At 41.2% G+C, this 19,871-nt stretch overlaps 1 protein-coding gene across 3 annotated transcripts in view; it reads right to left on the bottom strand.

The window, feature by feature from the left end:
* The window catches only part of SMAD4 (SMAD family member 4), a 153,410-nt gene that overhangs the window by 32,568 nt on the left and 100,971 nt on the right, over positions 1-19,871 (bottom strand). For all 3 annotated transcript variants that reach the window (XM_053701113.1, XM_053701112.1, XM_053701114.1), the window contains one exon: positions 2,560-2,772. In XM_053701113.1, the coding sequence (XP_053557088.1) occupies positions 2,560-2,772 (213 nt within the window). The remainder of the gene's footprint in view (positions 1-2,559; positions 2,773-19,871) is intronic.

Below are 19,871 nucleotides of genomic sequence, written 5' to 3'. Positions count from 1 at the left end.
GTCGATCTGAAAAGGGAGGTAAGAGATGAATCTCTACGACCGATAACAGAGAACCTATGAAATAGATCCCGTAGAAGGAGACCATTGAATTCAAATAGGCAATACTCTCTTCACATCCCTCTGACATTCACTGCACTCTGAGAGGAAAACCGGGCTCCAGCCTGCTGCGAAGCGCATATCAACGAAGAATCTAGCACAAACTTACTTCACCACCTCCACGGGAGGCAAAGTTTGTAAAACTGAATTGTGGGTGTGGTGAGGGTGTATTTATAGGCATTTTGAGGTTTGGGAAACTTTGCCCCTCCTGGTAGGAATGTATATCCCATACGTCACTAGCTCATGGACTCTTGCTAATTACATGAAAGAAATAGGCCCCGCCCACCGTGGATGTCGCATTCACAGTCTCCATAGCGCATGGGAAGCGGTTTTAATAAGCCATGTGGCCCCCTTCACACACACATAACGTTATGCCATTTATTAAACATATATAAAGTGTCCCAGCTGCCTCTCCCAGTGTCAAGCCCCTATTAAATTACCTAAGCATAGTAATCAATATGTATATAACACAGTAAATTCAGTAACACCATAATCCATACAGGTCTACTGCTTACCCCTTCCCTTACAGGGAATAATGTCAGCCAGTTCTGATATAACAAGTCTCCTCAGAAACAAAAAAGACTGAACATACCTCAATGCTGCTTGTAGCATGACACCGTTCTCCACACTGAAGATTTCTCTTCCACTACCTTCAGAAGCTCTGTGGGAACCAGAATGGATCTTAACAACATCTGCTAAGATCATCAACCTCAGGGTAGAAAAAGGATCTCTTCAATCCTCTTAGGAATCCAGACTGATGATATCTCCCTGAGGAAAATAGTACTCACCGGTACCATGTTAAAATAAAAAAACTTCTTGATTGAAGAATCTAAAACTAACACCTCACTTTACCTCTTTCTATTACTAACACAGGCAAAGAGAATGACTGGGGGTGGAGGGAAGGGAGGAGCTATATATACAGCTCTGCTGTGGTGCTCTTTGCCACTTCCTGTTAGTAGGAGGATAAATCCCATAAGTAAGGATGAAATCCGTGGACTCGTCATATCTTGTAGAAGAAAATACATTTATTCCACAAGCAAAGTCTAGGTCCTGTATTGGCCTTTTACACTTTAAGTGATACTTAAGTGATTCAGCTACATGTTTGCATGTTGGACACACGCCTGTTCCATTTTACTTCACAAAGGCAGATAAATCTGGATCTTGCATCATTCGCCCACCACATCTATAATAATAGCTCATAACGGTTTGTATTTAAATGCATAAAAAACATTTTGTGAGCACATGGGTTGTTTGGCATCATGCCATACAGTCAGAGCTTACAATTTGCTGTCACAGCCACAGGCCTACTAGGCCTAGCCTGACAGACGCTTAATTACAGCCCATACTGATGCAATTATAATTTCCTCAAGCTGGCAATACAATATTTGTTATCTAAATGTTTTCCTTTATCATACTAATAGTAGTTGTTTCAACCCTCACAGAAGTTAACAGGACTAGTAAACACAAGTGCATTATAAAAGGCCAAAGTAATAATAATTTCAAATATATATTTTTTTAGAACAAATTTCAAAGTTTCCAGTATTTTCCTGTCCCCTATACCACATGACAGCCGTCTCAGATGTATATGGAGTTGTGAACTCATGCTTGGCTTCAGAAAGCATGATCATAAAGCCCACTCGTCCAATAATAAGCAGCTGTGCCTTTACAAGTGTTTGTTTGCATTAAAGAACCATTAAATACAGTAGAATTGCATAACTAATAAAAAAGACAATGCAATAACACTTAAATTTCAAATAAGCAGTAGATTTCAGACAGATTTATTTTGTCCCCATTTGCTGTCTCCCTGTATCATGTGAAGCGATCAGCAAATCATAGACTAGTATAGGTATATATTGTGAAGTTGTGCATGTGCTCAGTAGGAGCTGGTGACTTAGGTGTTTATATAAAAAGAGTGCAAAATTTGATAATGGGTTTGATAAATTGGAAAGTCTCTTCAAACAGCTGCTCTTTATGAATCATGAAAAGTTTATATTTTGACTTTAGTGTCCCTTACGTACAAAGGCTTCTGTCACAGTGCAACAACTAAACAACCAACTTTTTCAAGTGTATGAGGAAAGTTTGAAATGTGTTGAATAATATGATTTCACCCTTCCCTTTCTTACAGTAGATTTAGATATGCTCAATGTTTGCAACAATGTATATTATTGTTACAAACATTGTTGCAAGAACTTTGATATAATGCGATAGTAATGATAGTAATAGTAATGATAGTAAACCTGAAAGGTTAGCAAACATTTCACACTATCTGAATCACTAAAGTTTAACTTTGACCTTTGTGTAGGCTCTGTGCAAAAGCTTGATTGACATATACCAATCTGGGTTTAAAAAGAATGGGGACAAACACCGTCTTATTATCTACACATATAGTAGAGTGCATTACAATAGTATGCAGTTTCACTTTAACCTTTCTACACGATGATACTTAGAGAAGAGAGTGCTTACTTGTTGAAGGGACAGGAATGCTGGCAAAGGCATTGGGGGTGCTGGGCTCACTTGGAGCCAACAGAGAAGAATTGCTGTAGCTCTCATTTGATGACCTGTTACTTGAGGGGTGCTGTATTGTCTGGATTGAAAGTCCATCTGCAGTAGTTATAGTCTGTTGCGCTTCAACATAATCATGGCCATACTCATCCTTCACCAGCAAGCTAGAGGGAGCTGTAACACAAAGGTTTAGAAACATTTCAATAACATAATAACTATGGGTAGAATTCTAAAATTACTGGACCAAATGGCTTATAGGAGCAGTATATACTAAATATTTTCACCATGGATGTGAACAAGCATGTAACACATTTTTAAGGAAATTCTATTTTTAAAGTAAAACATGGAACTAGCAGGGAATACGATTGATAAAACATGCGCATTTAGTGGACGAGGACAAGATATACAAAGTCTGACAGCACAGGAACATATAGCAAATTAATGCAACAACTCTATAGCATCACTAACAATACAATGGACATTTTTTTTTCTTTGTTAGATAAAATCAAGTTTTAAATTATGGTAAAAAAAAAACAGTCTGTCTTTTATATGGACATAAAAGGGCAATAATAAAATAATGCTCTAATATAATAATGTGTTTTATTATTGCACGTTTAGAGGATAAACACAAGGTTAAAATCTGCTCCAGAAAATCAATTAACTACTAGTCCAGAGGTTAACACAAACAGCTGGGCCAATCAGAGGAAGCATGTGTGTGCTGACACCAATCAATATCCATGTGTAACTACCATTACAGCTCTGGCACAAAAGAACATTTTATTATTTCTCCTTTTGTCCATTTAAGAAACTAGGGCTAATATTACTTATACAATCATAATTCACCTGGGAAATTAGAATCCCTATAGAAATAGTTATGAATATAGTTGTTGCAGGGTGGACATTTAAATCTAAGAAAAAACAGCAGGCTTAGTTGCTATGAAAATACATAAAAAAGGTCACTAAATTTGTACCACTGAAATATTGTCTCCTGAAGCTACATTTCACCAATTTGATTCTTTTATGACAGTATAATATAATCTATAATTATCATTATTTACTAAATGATTAAAGTGCCTCCAAATATAATAGCACTGGGTACTTAAAGAGTACAATAATATTGTTTCATGGTACACAATACGGACAATTGAAAAGTAATTATAGCTGTCACTATGTGTTAATTATGTAGAATACAGGTATTATTCCCTGTGCTACCACCCCTTCAATTAGACTAACCCAAAAAGGAAAATAACTGAGGTTTAGTGCACAAATCCTACGTTAATTATGCAGTACTAATAAGACAGCTTTTAATATGAAAGAACAAAAGACTAAAAAGAGAGTCACTATAGTTTTTTTATGCCACTCCTGTATATTGTAAAGCAGGGGTGGACAAAAAGTAGATCGCGGTCTACCAGTGAATTTTGAGGTGACCGCCTGGAAGATTTCAAAAGTCTGCATAATAAGAGACACATTTCTCACACGTCTAGAGTGAAGAGCCTTTTCACCGTAGATATATGAGAAATGTTTGTTATGCAGACTTTCAAAATCGGCTACGAGTCTATGATGGCGGTATGTGTACTTCAGCATGTGCGACGCGGCTATAGCTGAACTCGCTGCTCCAGCTTTGGTTACTGCCTGTCCCAAACTCTCATACTTTTTGTTTTAAAAGCGGTCAGTCTCTTCATGCGCCAGGCTGAGATGCTGCTCGGTATCCCTGGTTTTGGCAGTTCCAGGTCCTGCTCTGTCTGATATTCTGCTGCTACTTTCTAGTTCTGTCCTCCGTTACTTGTCACCAGGCTCTGCTGGGTGAATGGTCTGGTGATGGGTTTTTTTTCCCCAGGGTCTGTTACTCCCCCTCAGGTTCTTTTACTTACTCTGTACTAGGGATGCACCGAAATGAAAATTCTGGACCGAAACCGATACCGAAAATTCAGGATGCCCCTGGCCGAAAACCGAAACGAAACCAAAATAGTTTTTTTCTTTTTTAACTACAGTGTGTGTGTGTAGTTGAGAGAGCTTGTAGGCAGGAAAGCTCCAACAAATGGACGTGGTCACTTGTACCGTAGAGCGTGATCTGCAGTGAAACTGGAGCTCTATAAGAGAGAGCGTGGTTATAGCCAGACAACAATACGAGGTGGACATGTTTTGGTTTTGGGTACAAGATGAGGAAAAAGAAAGCTCGCTTGGTCTTTAGAGTATATCCATCAATTTATTTGGATACAGGTATAGGTAAGCCAGGTACACTCATAATCTGACGCGCTTCGCGCATTCGCAAATGTGCTTCATCAGAGATGTCCGAAGCCCCAAATGGAGTCTGCATGTCACCTATCACCAGGACCACCGGACTTAACTACAACCTTACGTGCAAGGTGGTTATAGAAAGTTACTGTGCTTTTTTTGTATACACTGTCTGGTGGGTGCTAATTTGTACCAACTGTGTGCGAGCTTGGGACTTATGCATATATAGTGTGCACGCATATTTGCCTCAGGCGAATAGAATGTCTATGCACAAGAGGCTGATGTATGAGCACTGTATATAAGGCTTATAGATATTCACTGTGTGTGCTTAGGGCTGTGTCTGATAATATCGAGTGTTTATAAACATGTTACTTATCCTCCTTTGATTACTGTATTCACTATTCAGAACTTTGGTTTCCTTCTAAAAATAAAAAAATAAAACGGCTCTGCTGGTCTCAAATATCATCATGTCATGGTACTTATGTGTGTGCTCTGTGTACCATGCCAGTGCTGTGCTGCTCACCTTATGCTAAGGATAGGCATGTAACTCAATAGAACAGGGGAGGGCTGTACATTTTTTGGGCCGAAATTGGAATTGCACATTTTCAGCGGCCCACATTTTGGTGCATCGCTAGTATTATTCTTTATTTAGTTCTGTGTAACAGAATCAGATTTAACCGTTTTTGTTTTGTTACCAATTATCAAAATATAGTATAGTCCTGGAAAACTATTATTATGTGGAAAACAGTAAGTCAAGTAATGAACTCAAACAGCAGCTCTAGGCTGGCATCAAATTTGAAATATGCTACACAATAATTTTACCGAAAATGAAAGGCAAAAAAACCGAAAAACGAAATAACAAAAAATGCCATTTTCAGCCGAAACTTTCTGCGGCCGAAATTTCGGTGCATCCCTACTCTGTACCAGGCTTTGATGCTGCTCTCTGACACACTAATATTAGATATACTGTGCTAGTTTCTGCAGCTTTCTGTCTCCAGAATTTGTTGTCACCAAATTGTGCAGATCAGTACTGTTGCTGCTATTCCAGTCTCTGGTTGCCGTGTAAGGCAGTACAGTTCCTGCCGCTGTCACTGTCCCAACTATTTGCAGTAGTCTTCAGCTAGTAGTGGACGGATGGAGAGCAGCCAACAGGACCTGCCGCTAATCAACCTAACATGGCGTCCAGCCAATAAAATTACTTTATAGAATGAGTCTGTCTATGATTGGCTGAGAATAGTTCATTTTCATCGTTGTACCTGAGCTGTGGGTTTCCCATGTGTTCCTGGCTTGACTACTCCGCTAGCCCTAGACTCAAGCAATCTTGATTGTGAGACTACTTATTCATACGGCTGCACAGTAGACAGATATGGTTGCTTAATAGTCCCAGCGTGACGTAAAGAGAGAGCTCTCACAGTAAGTAAAGAGCGTGGCTGATTTTTAAAGCTGTATTTGTGGCAAAAAAAAATTCAGCCAGCAGGTCCTATTTGAGGCAAAAATACCATTTTCAGCCAGCAGGTCCTATTTGTGGCAAAAATACCATTTTCACCTAGCAGGTCCTATTTGTGGTAAAAATACAATTTTCCGCCAGTGACTGGTATATATATTTTTTTTAGTTAGGTGACCACGTCACTTGGAATAAAATTAGAGGTAGCCCTTGCCTTACAAAAGGCTGCCCACCCCTGTTGTGAAGGTTAAATATGTATATCAAAATGTCCAAAAATATGTGCAAACTAATGAGAAAATTCTCATAAAAAAACAAAAGCAAAATAACAGGTACATTAAAATGCATGGAGGGTAGCATGATTAACAGTGACAGGGAGAAGGCTGAGATACTAAACCATTTTTTTTCTTCAGTATACACAAGAGAGGAACCATTGGATGATACTTCGGAACAAAATAGAACATGGCAGCCGATACCATTAACTGGGTTATGTATAGAGGATATCAGGAAAAAATTGGATAATATGAAGGTAAATAAAACTCCTGGCCCCCGATGGTATACACCCAAGGGTGTTAAGGGAATTTAGCACTGTTATAGACAAACCTCTACTCTTAATTTTTCAAGACTCATTATCCTCAGGCATGGTACCCCAGGATTGGCATAAAGCTGATATGGTGCCACTCTTCAAAAAGGGAAGCAGGGATGATCCAGGAAGCTATAGACCAGTTAGTCTGACATCAATAGTGGGGAAGATATTTGAAGGGATTATGAGGGATTATATTGATGAGCATATTCATGTAAACAAGATTACGAGTTCTAATCAGCATGGTTTTATAAGAAATGGATCATGTCAAACTAATCTAATTAGATTCTATGAGGGAAAAAAGCAAAAATATAGATAAAGGGGAAGCAGTGGATGCGATATACTTACATTTTGCAAAGGTGTTTGATACAGTGCCACATGAGAGATTAATGCACAAAATTAAGGGACTGGGAATAGCTAAAAATGTTAGCTCATAGATAAATAACTGGATAAAAGATAGGGAGCAACGAGTAGTAGTAAATGGATCATACTCAGATTGGACAAAGGTAATTAGTGGAGTCCTCCAGGGATCAGTACGGGGCCCTGTTCTTTTTAATATTTTTATAAATGACTTGGAGCAAAGGTTAAATAGCGACATCTCTATTTTTGCAGATGATACTAAGTTAAGTAAGGTCATTAGGTCAGAGCAGGATGAACTTTCGTTGCAAAGGGACCTGCAAAAAACAGAAGAATGGGCAGGTAAATGGAAAATGAGATTTAATACGGGAAAATGGAAGGTTCTACATTTTGGAAGTAAAAATAAGCAGGCTACGTATTTTTTAAATGGGACAAGACTTAGCCAAACACAGGAGGAAAGGGATTTGGGAGTAGTAATAGATAACAAGCTAAAAGATGGGTGCACAATGCAGGGCAGCGGCTTCAAAGGCTAATAAGATACTAGCATGTATTAAAAAAGGCAGGAAAGCATAATTCTGTCACTATATAAAGCACTGGTAAGACCTCACCTTTAGTATGGAGTGCAGTTCTGGGGATCAATCGCAAAAAAAAGATATTGCAGAATTAGAAAAAGTTCAGAGAAGGGCCACAAAGCTAATAAGGGGATTGGAGAATTTAAGCAATGAGCAGAGGGTAGCCAAACTGGGTCTGTTTTCTTTAGAAGAGAGGCGCTTGAGAGGTGACGTGATTACTTTATATAAATATATTCAAGGCCCCTATACAGAGATGGCAGAATCTCTGTTTATTCCAAGAAAATTGTTTATGACAAGAAGTTACAATTTAAGGTTGGAGGAAAGGAGATTTAATCTCCTGCAACGGAAACTTTTTTCACTGTAAGAGCAATAAAATTGTGGAACTCATTACTAAAGGAGGTAGTGAATGCCAATACCCTAGATACATTTAAAAAATGTGGATACATTTCTGTCTATAAACAAAATTCATAGATATGGATTGCTAGTATTGAATGGGTCACCTTTTAGTGGGATTATTTTAAGTTTAACTGGAGCTTGTAAGTATTTTAGATTTGTATAGGTTGAACTTGATGGACTTCGGTCTTTTTTCAACCTCATCTACTATGTTACTAGGTAACAAGACAAAAAACAACAAAAAAACAAAAAATAAAATATATGTCCCAATTGTTATGTATGTGATGAATCCAATTCAGAAGGGAAAGAAGTCAGATCTAGGCCGCTCCACTGGAAAACCTGATGCTGGAGGTCATCTGTGCTGAATAGAAGAGAGAAAACAGGGGCGCCTCGTAATATGTTTCGTGTATAGTGTGCTTGGTAAGAAAAGAAGCGATACACTCACAAGATAGTTGGCACCTGTCCTAGAATAGGGGCGAAAAGGCAGGCTAACACTTAGCAGCGGTTTGCTCACTGGTGCCGATTGCTCCGTCTGGTGGTCCGTAGTTTGCATCCTATCCGGACAGCTCACTGTATCGGCCAATGTGGTCAGGTGTATCCAAAATCACTCCGTGTGGTACTGGTATCAGCCAAAAAAGGACTGTTCACTTCCCAAGGTGTGGGGAATAACGGAAAACTTCCGTAAAAGGTAAAAAGCTTTAATTTAAAAGATACTAGGTTAAAACACTGCAACGCGTTTCTCGACCGCTCAAGGGTCGTTTCTTCAGGCAGTCGGATAAAAAACTGATCTGCCTGAAGAAGTGTTAGCCTGCCTTTTCACACCCATTCTAGGACGGGTGCCAACTATCTTGTGAGTATCACTTCTTTTCTTACCAAGCACACTATACACGAAACATATTACGAGGCGACCCAGTTTTCTCTTTTCTGCTCTATAAGGCTCGATTGATCATCCACGGAAGGACAGGGGTGTGCATGTTCGCCAGGCTTCTCTATTGCACACAATTACACCTGCGCACTTGTGTTTATATCCCCGCCACCCTGCCCGCACACAGCAAATCACGCGCAGGCAGGAGCTGTCAATCTCCCCAATCAGAAGAGAACAAGGAGATTTACATTCTCCATCTAAGAGGTGGAAAACAGGGCAGGGAAGCAGCGGTCTGATGACCATTGCTTGATAAATCTTGACTGCAGGTTTGCTTTTGCTGAAGGAGAGAGATGGGCTTGAGAAATCGAGCCCATAATGACTCTTTTATATTAATAAAAGTTAAGTCTTATTAGTATGACATAAGTAACAGGATTTGAGCACTAAAACAGTCATTTTCTTTTTTGTGGTTACACAATACAAAAAAACTAAATTTATGCTTACCTGATAAATGTATTTATTTCTCGACACGATGAGTCCACGGATCATCATTAATTACTGTTGGGAATATCACTGCTGCCCAGCAGGAGGCGGCAAAGAGCACCACAGCAAAGCTGTTAAATATTACCTGCCTTCCCTCCCACCCCAGTCATTCGACCAAAGTAAAGGAGAGAAAGGAAGCAACAAGTTGAGTTTATAAAATACTAACAACCTGTCTAAATAACAAAGCATGCCACAAAGAAAGAGAAGAAGCCATAGCTTTCTGTCCCTTACGTTTAACTGAAGACTGACGAAAATCCTTAGTCGCCTGTAAATAGAATTTTAGTGCACGTACCACGTTCCGATTGTGTAGAAGCCGTTCCTCCTGAGAAGGAGGATTAGGACACAAGGAAGGAACAACAATCTCCTGATTAATGTTTCAATCTGCAACAACTTTAGGGAGAACCCCTAATTTAGTACATAAAGCCACCTTATCTGATTAAAAATAAGGTAAGGGAACTCAAACTGTAATGCCGAGAGCTTTGACACTCTACGAGCAGAAGAATAGCAACAAGAAACAAAATTTCCTAAGATAACAACTTAATATCTAAGGAATGCCTAGGCTCCAACGGAGCCCCTTAAAGAACTAAAATAAGACTCCAGGAAGGCGTAACTGGTTTGAACACAGGTCTGAGCCTGACCAAGGCCTGACAAAAAGATTGCACGTCTGGGATATCCCTAGACGCTTAAGTAACAAAATAGAGAAGGCAGATATTTGACCATTTAGGGAACTTGCCAATAAACCCTTCTCCAAACCTTCTTGGCGAAAAAAGGAAATTTATAATTACCTGATAAATTTGTTTCTTTTACGATACGATGAATCCACTGATTTCATCCTTACTTGTGGGATATCGCCTCCTGGTCAGCAGGAGGAGGCAAAGAGCACCACAGCAGAGCTGTATATATAGCTCCTCCCTTCCCTCCCACTCCAGTCATTTGACCGAAGTTAGGAAGAGAAAGGAAAAGCCAAGGTGCAGAGGTGACTGAAGTTTAACAAAAATAAATAAATGTCTCATAAAAACAGGGTGGGCCATGGACTCATCGTATCGTAAAAGAAACAAAATTTATCAGGCAAGAATAAATTTCCTTTTCTTTTACAAGATACGATGAGTCCACGGATTTCATCCTTACTTGTGGGATACAATACCAAAGCTATAGTACACGGATGAAACGGGAGGGACAAGACAGGGAACCTAAACGAAAGGCACCGCAGCTTGAAAAACTATCTTCCCAAAAAGAGCCTCAGAGGAGGCAAAAGAATCAAAATTGTAAAATATGGGAAAAAATGCGAAGAGACGACCAAGTCGTAGCCTTGCAAAACTGTTCAACAGAAGCAACATCTTCGAATGTCCAAAAGGAAGTCATCGCCCTAGTGGAATGAGCTGCAATCCATTCAGGAAACCGCTGTTCAACAGTCTCATATGCAAAGCGGATGATACACTGCAGCCAAAAAGAAAAAAGAGGTAGCCGTAGCCTTCTGACCCCTACGTGCTCCAGAAAAAAAAAAAAATATTGAAAATGAATGGCGAAAATCCTTAGTCGCCGAAAAGTAGAACTTCAAAACACGGACTATGTTCAAAGTATGTAATAGACACTCCTTCTCAAAAGAAGGATTGGAACACAAGAAAAGAACAACAATTTCCTAAATAATCTTCTCCACAGAAATAACCTGAAGAAGAAAACCAAGTATAGGCCATAACAACACCCTAGCCAAAGAAAAACAAGGCAAGGCGAATTTATATGGTAATGTCAAAAACTCAAACACCTTTTGAGCAGAAGAAACGACAAGAAAAAATAAAACTTTCCAAGATAACTGAATATCAATGGAATGCATAGGTTCAACAGAACCCCTTAGAGAATCTAAAAATTCAAATTCAAACTCCACGGAGGAGCAATTGGAGAAAAAAAACGGCCGGACTCTAATCCGAGCCTGCCAAAAGCAATGAACACCTGGGACAACTGCCAAACGCAGTGGTACCAAGTAGATAAAACAGAGATCTGACTCTAGAAGGAACTCTCCGAAAAAAAACCTTAAGGAAAAACAAAACCCTAAGAATCCTGTCTCCACGAGGAACCCTGGATTCACACCAGAAGAGACCTGCAAGCCTCATCTTATGGGAAACCATTCTAATGACAGGTTTACAAGCCTTAACAAGGTAACTTATGACGACGCTTGAACAGGATCAAGCATCCAATCTCCAAGCACATAGCCAGAGACCTGGGTGAGAGAAGGGACCCTGATAAAAGGTCCTCCCACAACAGTAGTATCCAAGAATGTATAGATGACATTCACCATAACTGAATACCAAATCCTACGCCTAATTGACGCAGCAAATAAGCGCAAACGGGGGAAATAGACATGCTAGACCGAAGGACTAAAGAACTGCCAAGGCAGGTACCAGCTCAGACTGGCGGCCCCGAACCTAGACCTGCATCTCAAATATCAGGCAGGCTGCCGAAATGCCATGAGAACCAGCTCCGGCCGACCCCAGAAGAAAATCCGGAGGGAGAAAAACTCCTGTATGGAGTTCACACTCGCCCTGATGAAATTCTGACTCTTCAGAAAATCCCCAAAATCCTCCCTAAGGATAAGGAAACCGACAGATAGCGAGAAAGAAACTGGGCCGAAACCAACTGAGGCCAGACCAGAAAAGCCTTGAAACTCGCTTGCAGTTGCAGGAAGTCTTATAAAAAGACCAGACTCCACCTGAGTCCATACTCTTCAAAATCACGTTCCCTGAGATAAGGGAAACTGAGAAGACAAGTTGACATAATCTCTGTTCCATTGTCGAAGTATGCTAAACTGCATAGGACTGAATGGAACTAACCAATGAAAATTTAAGTGACACAAGGCGCTGTACAGATTATGGACCATATAAAAATAAAAAGTTGAGTGGACCTCAACAGGGAATGAACCCTCAACCCTCAGGTCGCTACAGAGCTCAGGCTTAGAGCCTTAACATGCTAAGTCAACTGTCCGATCAATGTCCATTGTCAACGCCACTAGCCCGAACATCTCTACCCACTGGGCACTGAAGGCCGAGAGGTGGACCGAGTGACTAGACCAGAATTACCTTGATTACCTGACCTCAGCCCGCAAAATCCTCAGAGATATGGAATTCATCAAGATTCCCAAGGACGTGACCCATGTGCTCTGGACCAAGGAAAACTTACTTCCACCCGTGAGCTCACGGAAGGTAGAACACCACGTTCATGTATATCTGGCTTGCTGTAAAGATGAACCCTGAACTTAGCGATATTAGCTATATAAGGCACCATTGCCAAGCCCTGTAACTGAAGCACCATTAACAGCGATCCCCAAGTCTCCAAAAAAACCTGGGACCAAGGCAGGGCCGAAAGGAAGGACCACGAACGAAAGTGTTGACACAAAAAAGTAAACCCCAGAACTGGAGACGAGTCTCATGAACGGTACAGGAGAGTACTTGACCCTTGCACAGGTGATATAAAACAACCTTCCAGAGACCAAGGGAAAAAATGGAACAAATTAATAGTTTCCATCCTGAAGGACAACACTCTTCTGACAACATGGTCTGAAAAATCCCATTTTTGAGGAACAACAACCCAACTGGTAAATCCAATACCAGTAACAGGACTGGGCCAACCACTCCCAGGACTGAGAGGACTCCTACGCAGTGTAAGAACTTCCCTCCCGATGTCTGAGCCACAGACAATTATGAAAGCAGAAACTGCCCCTGAGAGAAAATTATTTGAGCTTGAAACTAAACAAGAGCAAACACAGAAAATCAACCCCTACAAGATCCATCCCAGACCAGGGCATGGTCTCCGTGCCGTCTATGATTCAACATCAGGGTTTGTGTCCAATAACATCCTAGTCTTAGAACACGTATCCGTAAAACAAGGATCTAACCATAAGGTTCCCAGAACTGGAACAGAGCCACCTATGCTTCCCGCTGGATAATTGGAAGGAAGCAATTGAAATAAAGGAATTAGTCAATTGAAAACTGTATCCAGTCCTGGAGTGTATCCAGAACATCTACTGACTAATAGGGACAACGTATCAAACCAAAACGCCGTCACACCAGTGACGGTAGAAAAGTACACCGTAGGTTGTCCTTGTACACCCTGGTGAGTGTCCAAAAGACTATCCTCTAAAAGGTATAGAAGTTCTCGTAGAGACCTACCCCTCAAACAAACAACTGTTTAGTGCACATTCAAGGAGCAGTAGTTGAATTCACACCACAAACTCTCTGCATTCCAGGTAGTTCAGCCGGCCATTATGCTACCAATGCTGGCCCTAAGGAATGACGTCCAGCCTCTTAGCAGATACGTCTATCTGGTAAATATAGGGAATGTCCAAGGTACTAATTCCATCTGAAACGGAGATCCTCAGGAATGTGGAGAAACCCTTCAGAATAGCACAGTCTCCCTAGTATGCTTTTATGATATGCAAAAATATAGAATGCATCACAACCCTTAGAGTAGGGTGACGGAAAACGCAGGGCACTGCATGTGACCATAGAATTGTTAGGAGAATTTTGTGGCCATTTTAACAGCCCAAACTTCCAGCGCCGCAGAGGAGTAGTGCAACGAGGAAAAAAAAATTTCACATAGGAACGATACCGTGTCTTAGAAAAATAACCCTAGTCCTGTGTGCGTTTGATTCATCCTTAGTCACAAAAGATGAACTAACGAGCAAACAGCTAAAATTAATTTATATATAAAGGTACACAGAAAAAAATGTTACTGTCTCTTTAAATCTAAAAGTAACTAATCTCTGTGTTGTTGTGTACCATCCTACGTCACAAAGGATGAAGTAACAAATAAACAGCCTTAAACCTGTAAACAAGGCTTACACAGTAAAACTGTTATTATCACTTTAAATTCTCTTATATCCTCCAATAGGACTAAATGAGAGCATTCAGTCTTTGACAAGTGGGGCAGCAGAGCGGCCCATTAGGTTACACCGGCTGGCTTTGCTTGAAATAGCCATTGCAATGTACATAAATCAACCATGTCTTGTGCCCACAATTCCATGCCAGGAACCGCAGAGCACCAGAAAAACATACTTTATGTGTGCACTTAAAAGTAGAAAACATTAAACAGCAAATACATTAAACAACTGAAATCAAATAAAAACGTTCCTGTCTCTTTAACAACAGAAAAAGAAACGTTATTTTGTATGTGAGAAAAGAGAAAAACAGGGCGCAACCCCTCTAAGTGTAATATGTAGGTTACAAAATTTATTAAAATACACACAAATTACACACTCACAAGATAAAACCTCAAACTATATGAGGTATGATAAGCGCACAGGGGAACAACTTGATGGGTCTCTCGGGCACAAATGTCTGCAGTTCTCACATACAGCTCACTCGGTCTGGAGGTATGGTGTATTAGTGTCACAACTTCCGTGTCAGAACAACCTCCTCTCACAGTCCCGGTTTAAATCATGTCCAGTGTATGAACTGTTTATATGGAACAACTAATATTTTGGGGACAAAGTCAAATGTTAAAACATATAAATACCACCACGCTCGATCCTTCAATCAGTCAGACCGCAAGTTTAAAAGCCGGCTCCTTGCGGTTTCTGTGTCGGATAGCTTGATGACGTAATGCGGTGGGTGTGGCCTTACGCGTTTCATAGGGATTCCCCCTACTTCATCTGAGCCTCTGACGAAGTAGGGGGAATCCCTACGAAACGCGAAAGGCCACGCCCAACGCATTACGTCATCACGCTATCCGACACAGAAACCGCAAGGAGCCGGCTTTTAAACTTGCGGTCTGAATTGAAGGATCGAGCGTGGTGGTATTTATATGTTTTAACATTTGACTTTGAACTGTTTATATGGAACTAATATTTTGGGGACATACACTGGACATGATTTAAACCGGGACTGTGAGAGGAGGTTGTTCTGACACGGAAGTTGTGACACTAATACACCATACCTCCAGACCGAGTGAGCTGTATGTGAGAACTGCAGACATTTGTGCCCGAGAGACCCATCAAGTTGTTCCCCTGTGTGCTTATCATACCTCATATAGTTTGAGGTTTTATCTTGTGCTTTTTAATAAATTTTGTAACCTACATATTACACTTAGAGGGGTTGCGCCCTGTTTTTCTCTTTTCTCATTTTTTTAGCTTATCCACTCACCAGAATGGTGTTACAATGGTGGCAGCAACCCTTTGAAGTTCATCCATATATGAATATTTCCCGTGAAAATTGGATGTTGATTCACACGCATATATCCTTTTTCTGCAATATTTGATGTATATTCTCACACTATTTGATATCTGATTTTTGTGAGATTTTTGGTGAGATTCATTGTATTGAGTGTGGGGCGCTTTTTAAATTGTTTGTTCATTCATATCGTTATTTTGTATGTGCTACTGTCTCTTTAATTTTCTTGTGTGTCAAAAGGAAATACTGCAGAACCCAAGCAACAGATCAACTACTAACATTTTATCTAGACAAATGTACACGTAGAGCTGCCTATTTATATCAACATTACAAAACAGGAGAGGTTATATACAGTGAACTGTTGCTTGCTACTAGTCATATATTGCACAGAATAACCAGAGCGTGATATAACCGAGAGAGCGCTCTACCCTCCGGTATCTAATGGAGGTAGGAAGCGCAATAATACACATAACTCAGCCCCCGTGGGCGTCAACATACCCTCCCGGTCGACATTGATACTAAACGACCGGGAGTAAAAGAAACAAGCTACAGGCTCATGGCACCTATGTCTAGAGCCCAGCCCATAGAACAGTGTCCCTTGCTGTCATGTGGCGATATGGATTCATCATTACACGACACTGACCACAGCAGCAGAAAAAGTGCGCAACAAACTAAAAATGACCACAAGGCTCCGCCCATCGTGGGCGTAATAACATGCAGTTCCCGGTCTCCAGCCTAATTGATTTAATAACTGCGCTACCGGGAACCGGCTGCTGCAAACAAAACTTGGGGCTAAACTTAGGTACTATTTCCCAACACTGATGTCAGTATTAATCTGAATAAAATACCACTCCCCACTGAAAGTAAAATATCGAGCTCCTTAGCCCCTCAAGTTGCTAAAAACAACGGAGCCGTCAGAAAACATGGGGACAAGTTTGTCTACTGTTTCTGCTTTTAACACTGCAAACGGTCTCATCACCTAACAGTGTACAGAGAATAATAACCAAAGTCGCAGCTGTCCGTATTCCTGTAGCCCCAGCGAAAAATATACTGCCGGAAAGGTCCCTCCTTTAAATGCAGGAGTTCTTACCATTAAGTACAGTGCTCCACTTCTCTGAGATCTAAGTCAGAATAAAAAGTCAGCACTTACCTCAAAAGCTGTGCGACAGCATGGCATCCATCAGGTTTCCAGAGGTCCTCTCCCTCTCATAGCCCTGTGGAATAAGATAAGCCTGAGTTAAAAGTGCTTAGGCGATCTGTATTTAGGGCAGGAACATGTATAGGAGGCGCAGTGAGAATTATGTCCCACCAGTTCCTATTGCTTTAAGCCACCAAATGCTTCTCTTTTTGTACTGAAGAGACTGATCTGGTCTAGGCTACACCCCAGCACAAAGCAGCACTCAGAGGCACTACTTTAAAAATAATAAAATCTTGATTGAAGAAACTAAACTAACACCTCACTTTGCCAGCTCCTATCTTACTAACACAGACAGAGAGAATGACTGGGGTGGGAGGGAAGGGAGGAGCTATATATACACAGCTCTGCTGTGGTGCTCTTTGCCTCCTCCTGCTGACCAGGAGGCGATATCCCACAAGGATGAAATCCGTGGACTCATAGTATCTTGTAAAAGAAAAACAGAATTCTAGAGTAGCCTTTGGATTCACACCGATATAGATATCTTATGGTAAATCTTTCTAGTCACAGGTTTACGTGAATCAAGGTCTCAATGACTGAGTCTGAAATCCATGCTTGGATAAATTTAAGCGTTCAATCTCTAATCAGTCAGGCTCTGAGAAACTAAATTTGTATGAAGGAAGGCCCCTTGAAATAGAAGGTCCTTCCCCAACTGAAGTCTCCAAGGTGGAAGAGATGACATTTCCACCAGGTCTGCATACCAAATCCTGCGAGGCCAAGCCGGTGCAATGAGCGTCACCGACGCCCTCTCCTGCTTGATTCGAGCAATGACTCGAGGAAAAAAAGCAAACGGAGACAATAGGTATGCGAGACTGAAATTCCAAGGTACCACTAGAGTGTCTCTCAGTACTGTACCTCGGGAGCTTGGCATTCTGCCAAATGCCATGAGATCCAATTCCGGTTGACCCCATTTGAGAATCATGCTGGAAAACACTTCCAGATGGAGCTCCCACTCCCCTGGGTGAAGGGTCTACCTGTTTAGGAAGTCCGCCACAGCAATTGTGGGTCTCTGCCCACTGAATGATCTTGGCTACCTCTATCATGGCCAAGGAACTCCTAGCTCCTCCTTGACGGTTGATGAAAACCACTGAGGCTAAAATGTCCAACTGGAACATGAAGAACCGGGCCGAAGTTAACCGAGACCAGGCCAGGAGAACATTGAAAATTGCTCTCAGTTCCAGAATGTTTATGGGAAGAACACACTCCGACCGAATACCTGTTCTCTGAGCCTTTAGAGAGCCTCCCAGAAGGTTGGCATCTGTTGTCACCATCACCCAAGAGGTTCTGCGAAAGCAGGTTCCCTGGGAAAGATGATCCAGAGACAACCACCAAAAATAGAGAATCCCTTGCCTCCTGCTCCAGCAGTAATCGCGGAGACAGATCCACATAATCTCCGTTCCACTGCCTGCGCCTTAACTGCAAAGGTCTGAGATGGAAACGGACGACCGGGATGATGTCCATTGCCGTTACGATCAGCCCGATTACCTCCGTACACTGAGCCACTAATGGCCGAGGAGAGGACTGAAGTGCTAGGCAAGAATCGAAAATCTTTGATTTCCTGACACTGTCAGAAAAAACATAATTTATGCTTACCTGATAAATTCCTTTCTTCTGTTGTGTGATCAGTCCACGGGTCATCATTACTTCTGGGATATTATCTGCTCCCCTACAGGAAGTGCAAGAGGATTCACCCAGCAGAGTTGCTATATAGCTCCTCCCCTCTACGTCACCTCCAGTCATTCGACCAAAGACCAACGAGAAAGGAGAAGCCAAGGGTGTAGTGGTGACTGAATTATAATTTAAAAAATATTTACCTGCCTTAAAAAAACAGGGCGGGCCGTGGACTGATCACACAACAGAAGAAAGGAATTTATCAGGTAAGCATAAATTATGTTTTCTTCTGTTATGTGTGATCAGTCCACGGGTCATCATTACTTCTGGGAACCAATACCAAAGCAAAAGTACACGGATGACGGGAGGGATAGGCAGGCTCATTATACAGAAGGAACCACTGCCTGAAGAACCTTTCTCCCAAAAATAGCCTCCGAAGAAGCAAAAGTGTCAAATTTGTAAAATTTGGAAAAAGTATGAAGCGAAGACCAAGTTGCAGCCTTGCAAATCTGTTCAACAGAGGCCTCATTCTTAAAGGCCCAAGTGGAAGCCACAGCTCTAGTGGAATGAGCTGTAATTCTTTCAGGAGGCTGCTGTCCAGCAGTCTCATAGGCTAAACGTATTATGCTACGAAGCCAAAAAGAGAGAGAGGTAGCAGAAGCTTTTTGACCTCTCCTCTGTCCAGAAAAAACGACAAACAAGGAAGAAGTTTGGCGAAAATCTTTAGTTGCCTGCAAGTAGAACTTGAGGGCACGAACTACATCCAGATTGTGTAGAAGACGTTCCTTCTTTGAAGAAGGATTTGGACACAAGGATGGAACAACAATCTCTTGATTGATATTCCTGTTAGAGACAACCTTAGGTAAGAACCCAGGTTTAGTACGCAGAACTACCTTGTCTGAGTGAAAGATCAGATAAGGAGAATCACAATGTAGGGCTGATAACTCAGAGACTCTTCGAGCCGAGGAAATAGCCATTAAAAATAGAACTTTCCAAGATAACAATTTTATATCAATGGAATGAAGGGGTTCAAACGGAACACCCTGTAAAACGTTAAGAACTAAGTTTAAACTCCATGGCGGAGCAACAGTTTTAAACACAGGCTTGATCCTAGCTAAAGCCTGACAAAAGGCCTGGATGTCTGAATTTTCTGACAGACGCCTGTGTAATAAGATGGACAGAGCTGAGATCTGTCCCTTTAATGAGCTAGCCGATAAACCCTTTTCTAAACCTTCTTGTAGAAAAGACAATATCCTAGGAATCCTAACCTTACTCCAGGAGTAATCTTTGGATTCACACCAGTATAGGTATTTACGCCATATT

The sequence above is a fragment of the Bombina bombina genome, chromosome 2, assembly GCF_027579735.1.
Source record: "Bombina bombina isolate aBomBom1 chromosome 2, aBomBom1.pri, whole genome shotgun sequence".
NCBI lineage: Eukaryota > Metazoa > Chordata > Amphibia > Anura > Bombinatoridae > Bombina > Bombina bombina.
The sequence above is the reverse complement of the archived record's forward strand: the minus strand, read 5'-3'. Positions and strand labels throughout refer to the sequence as shown.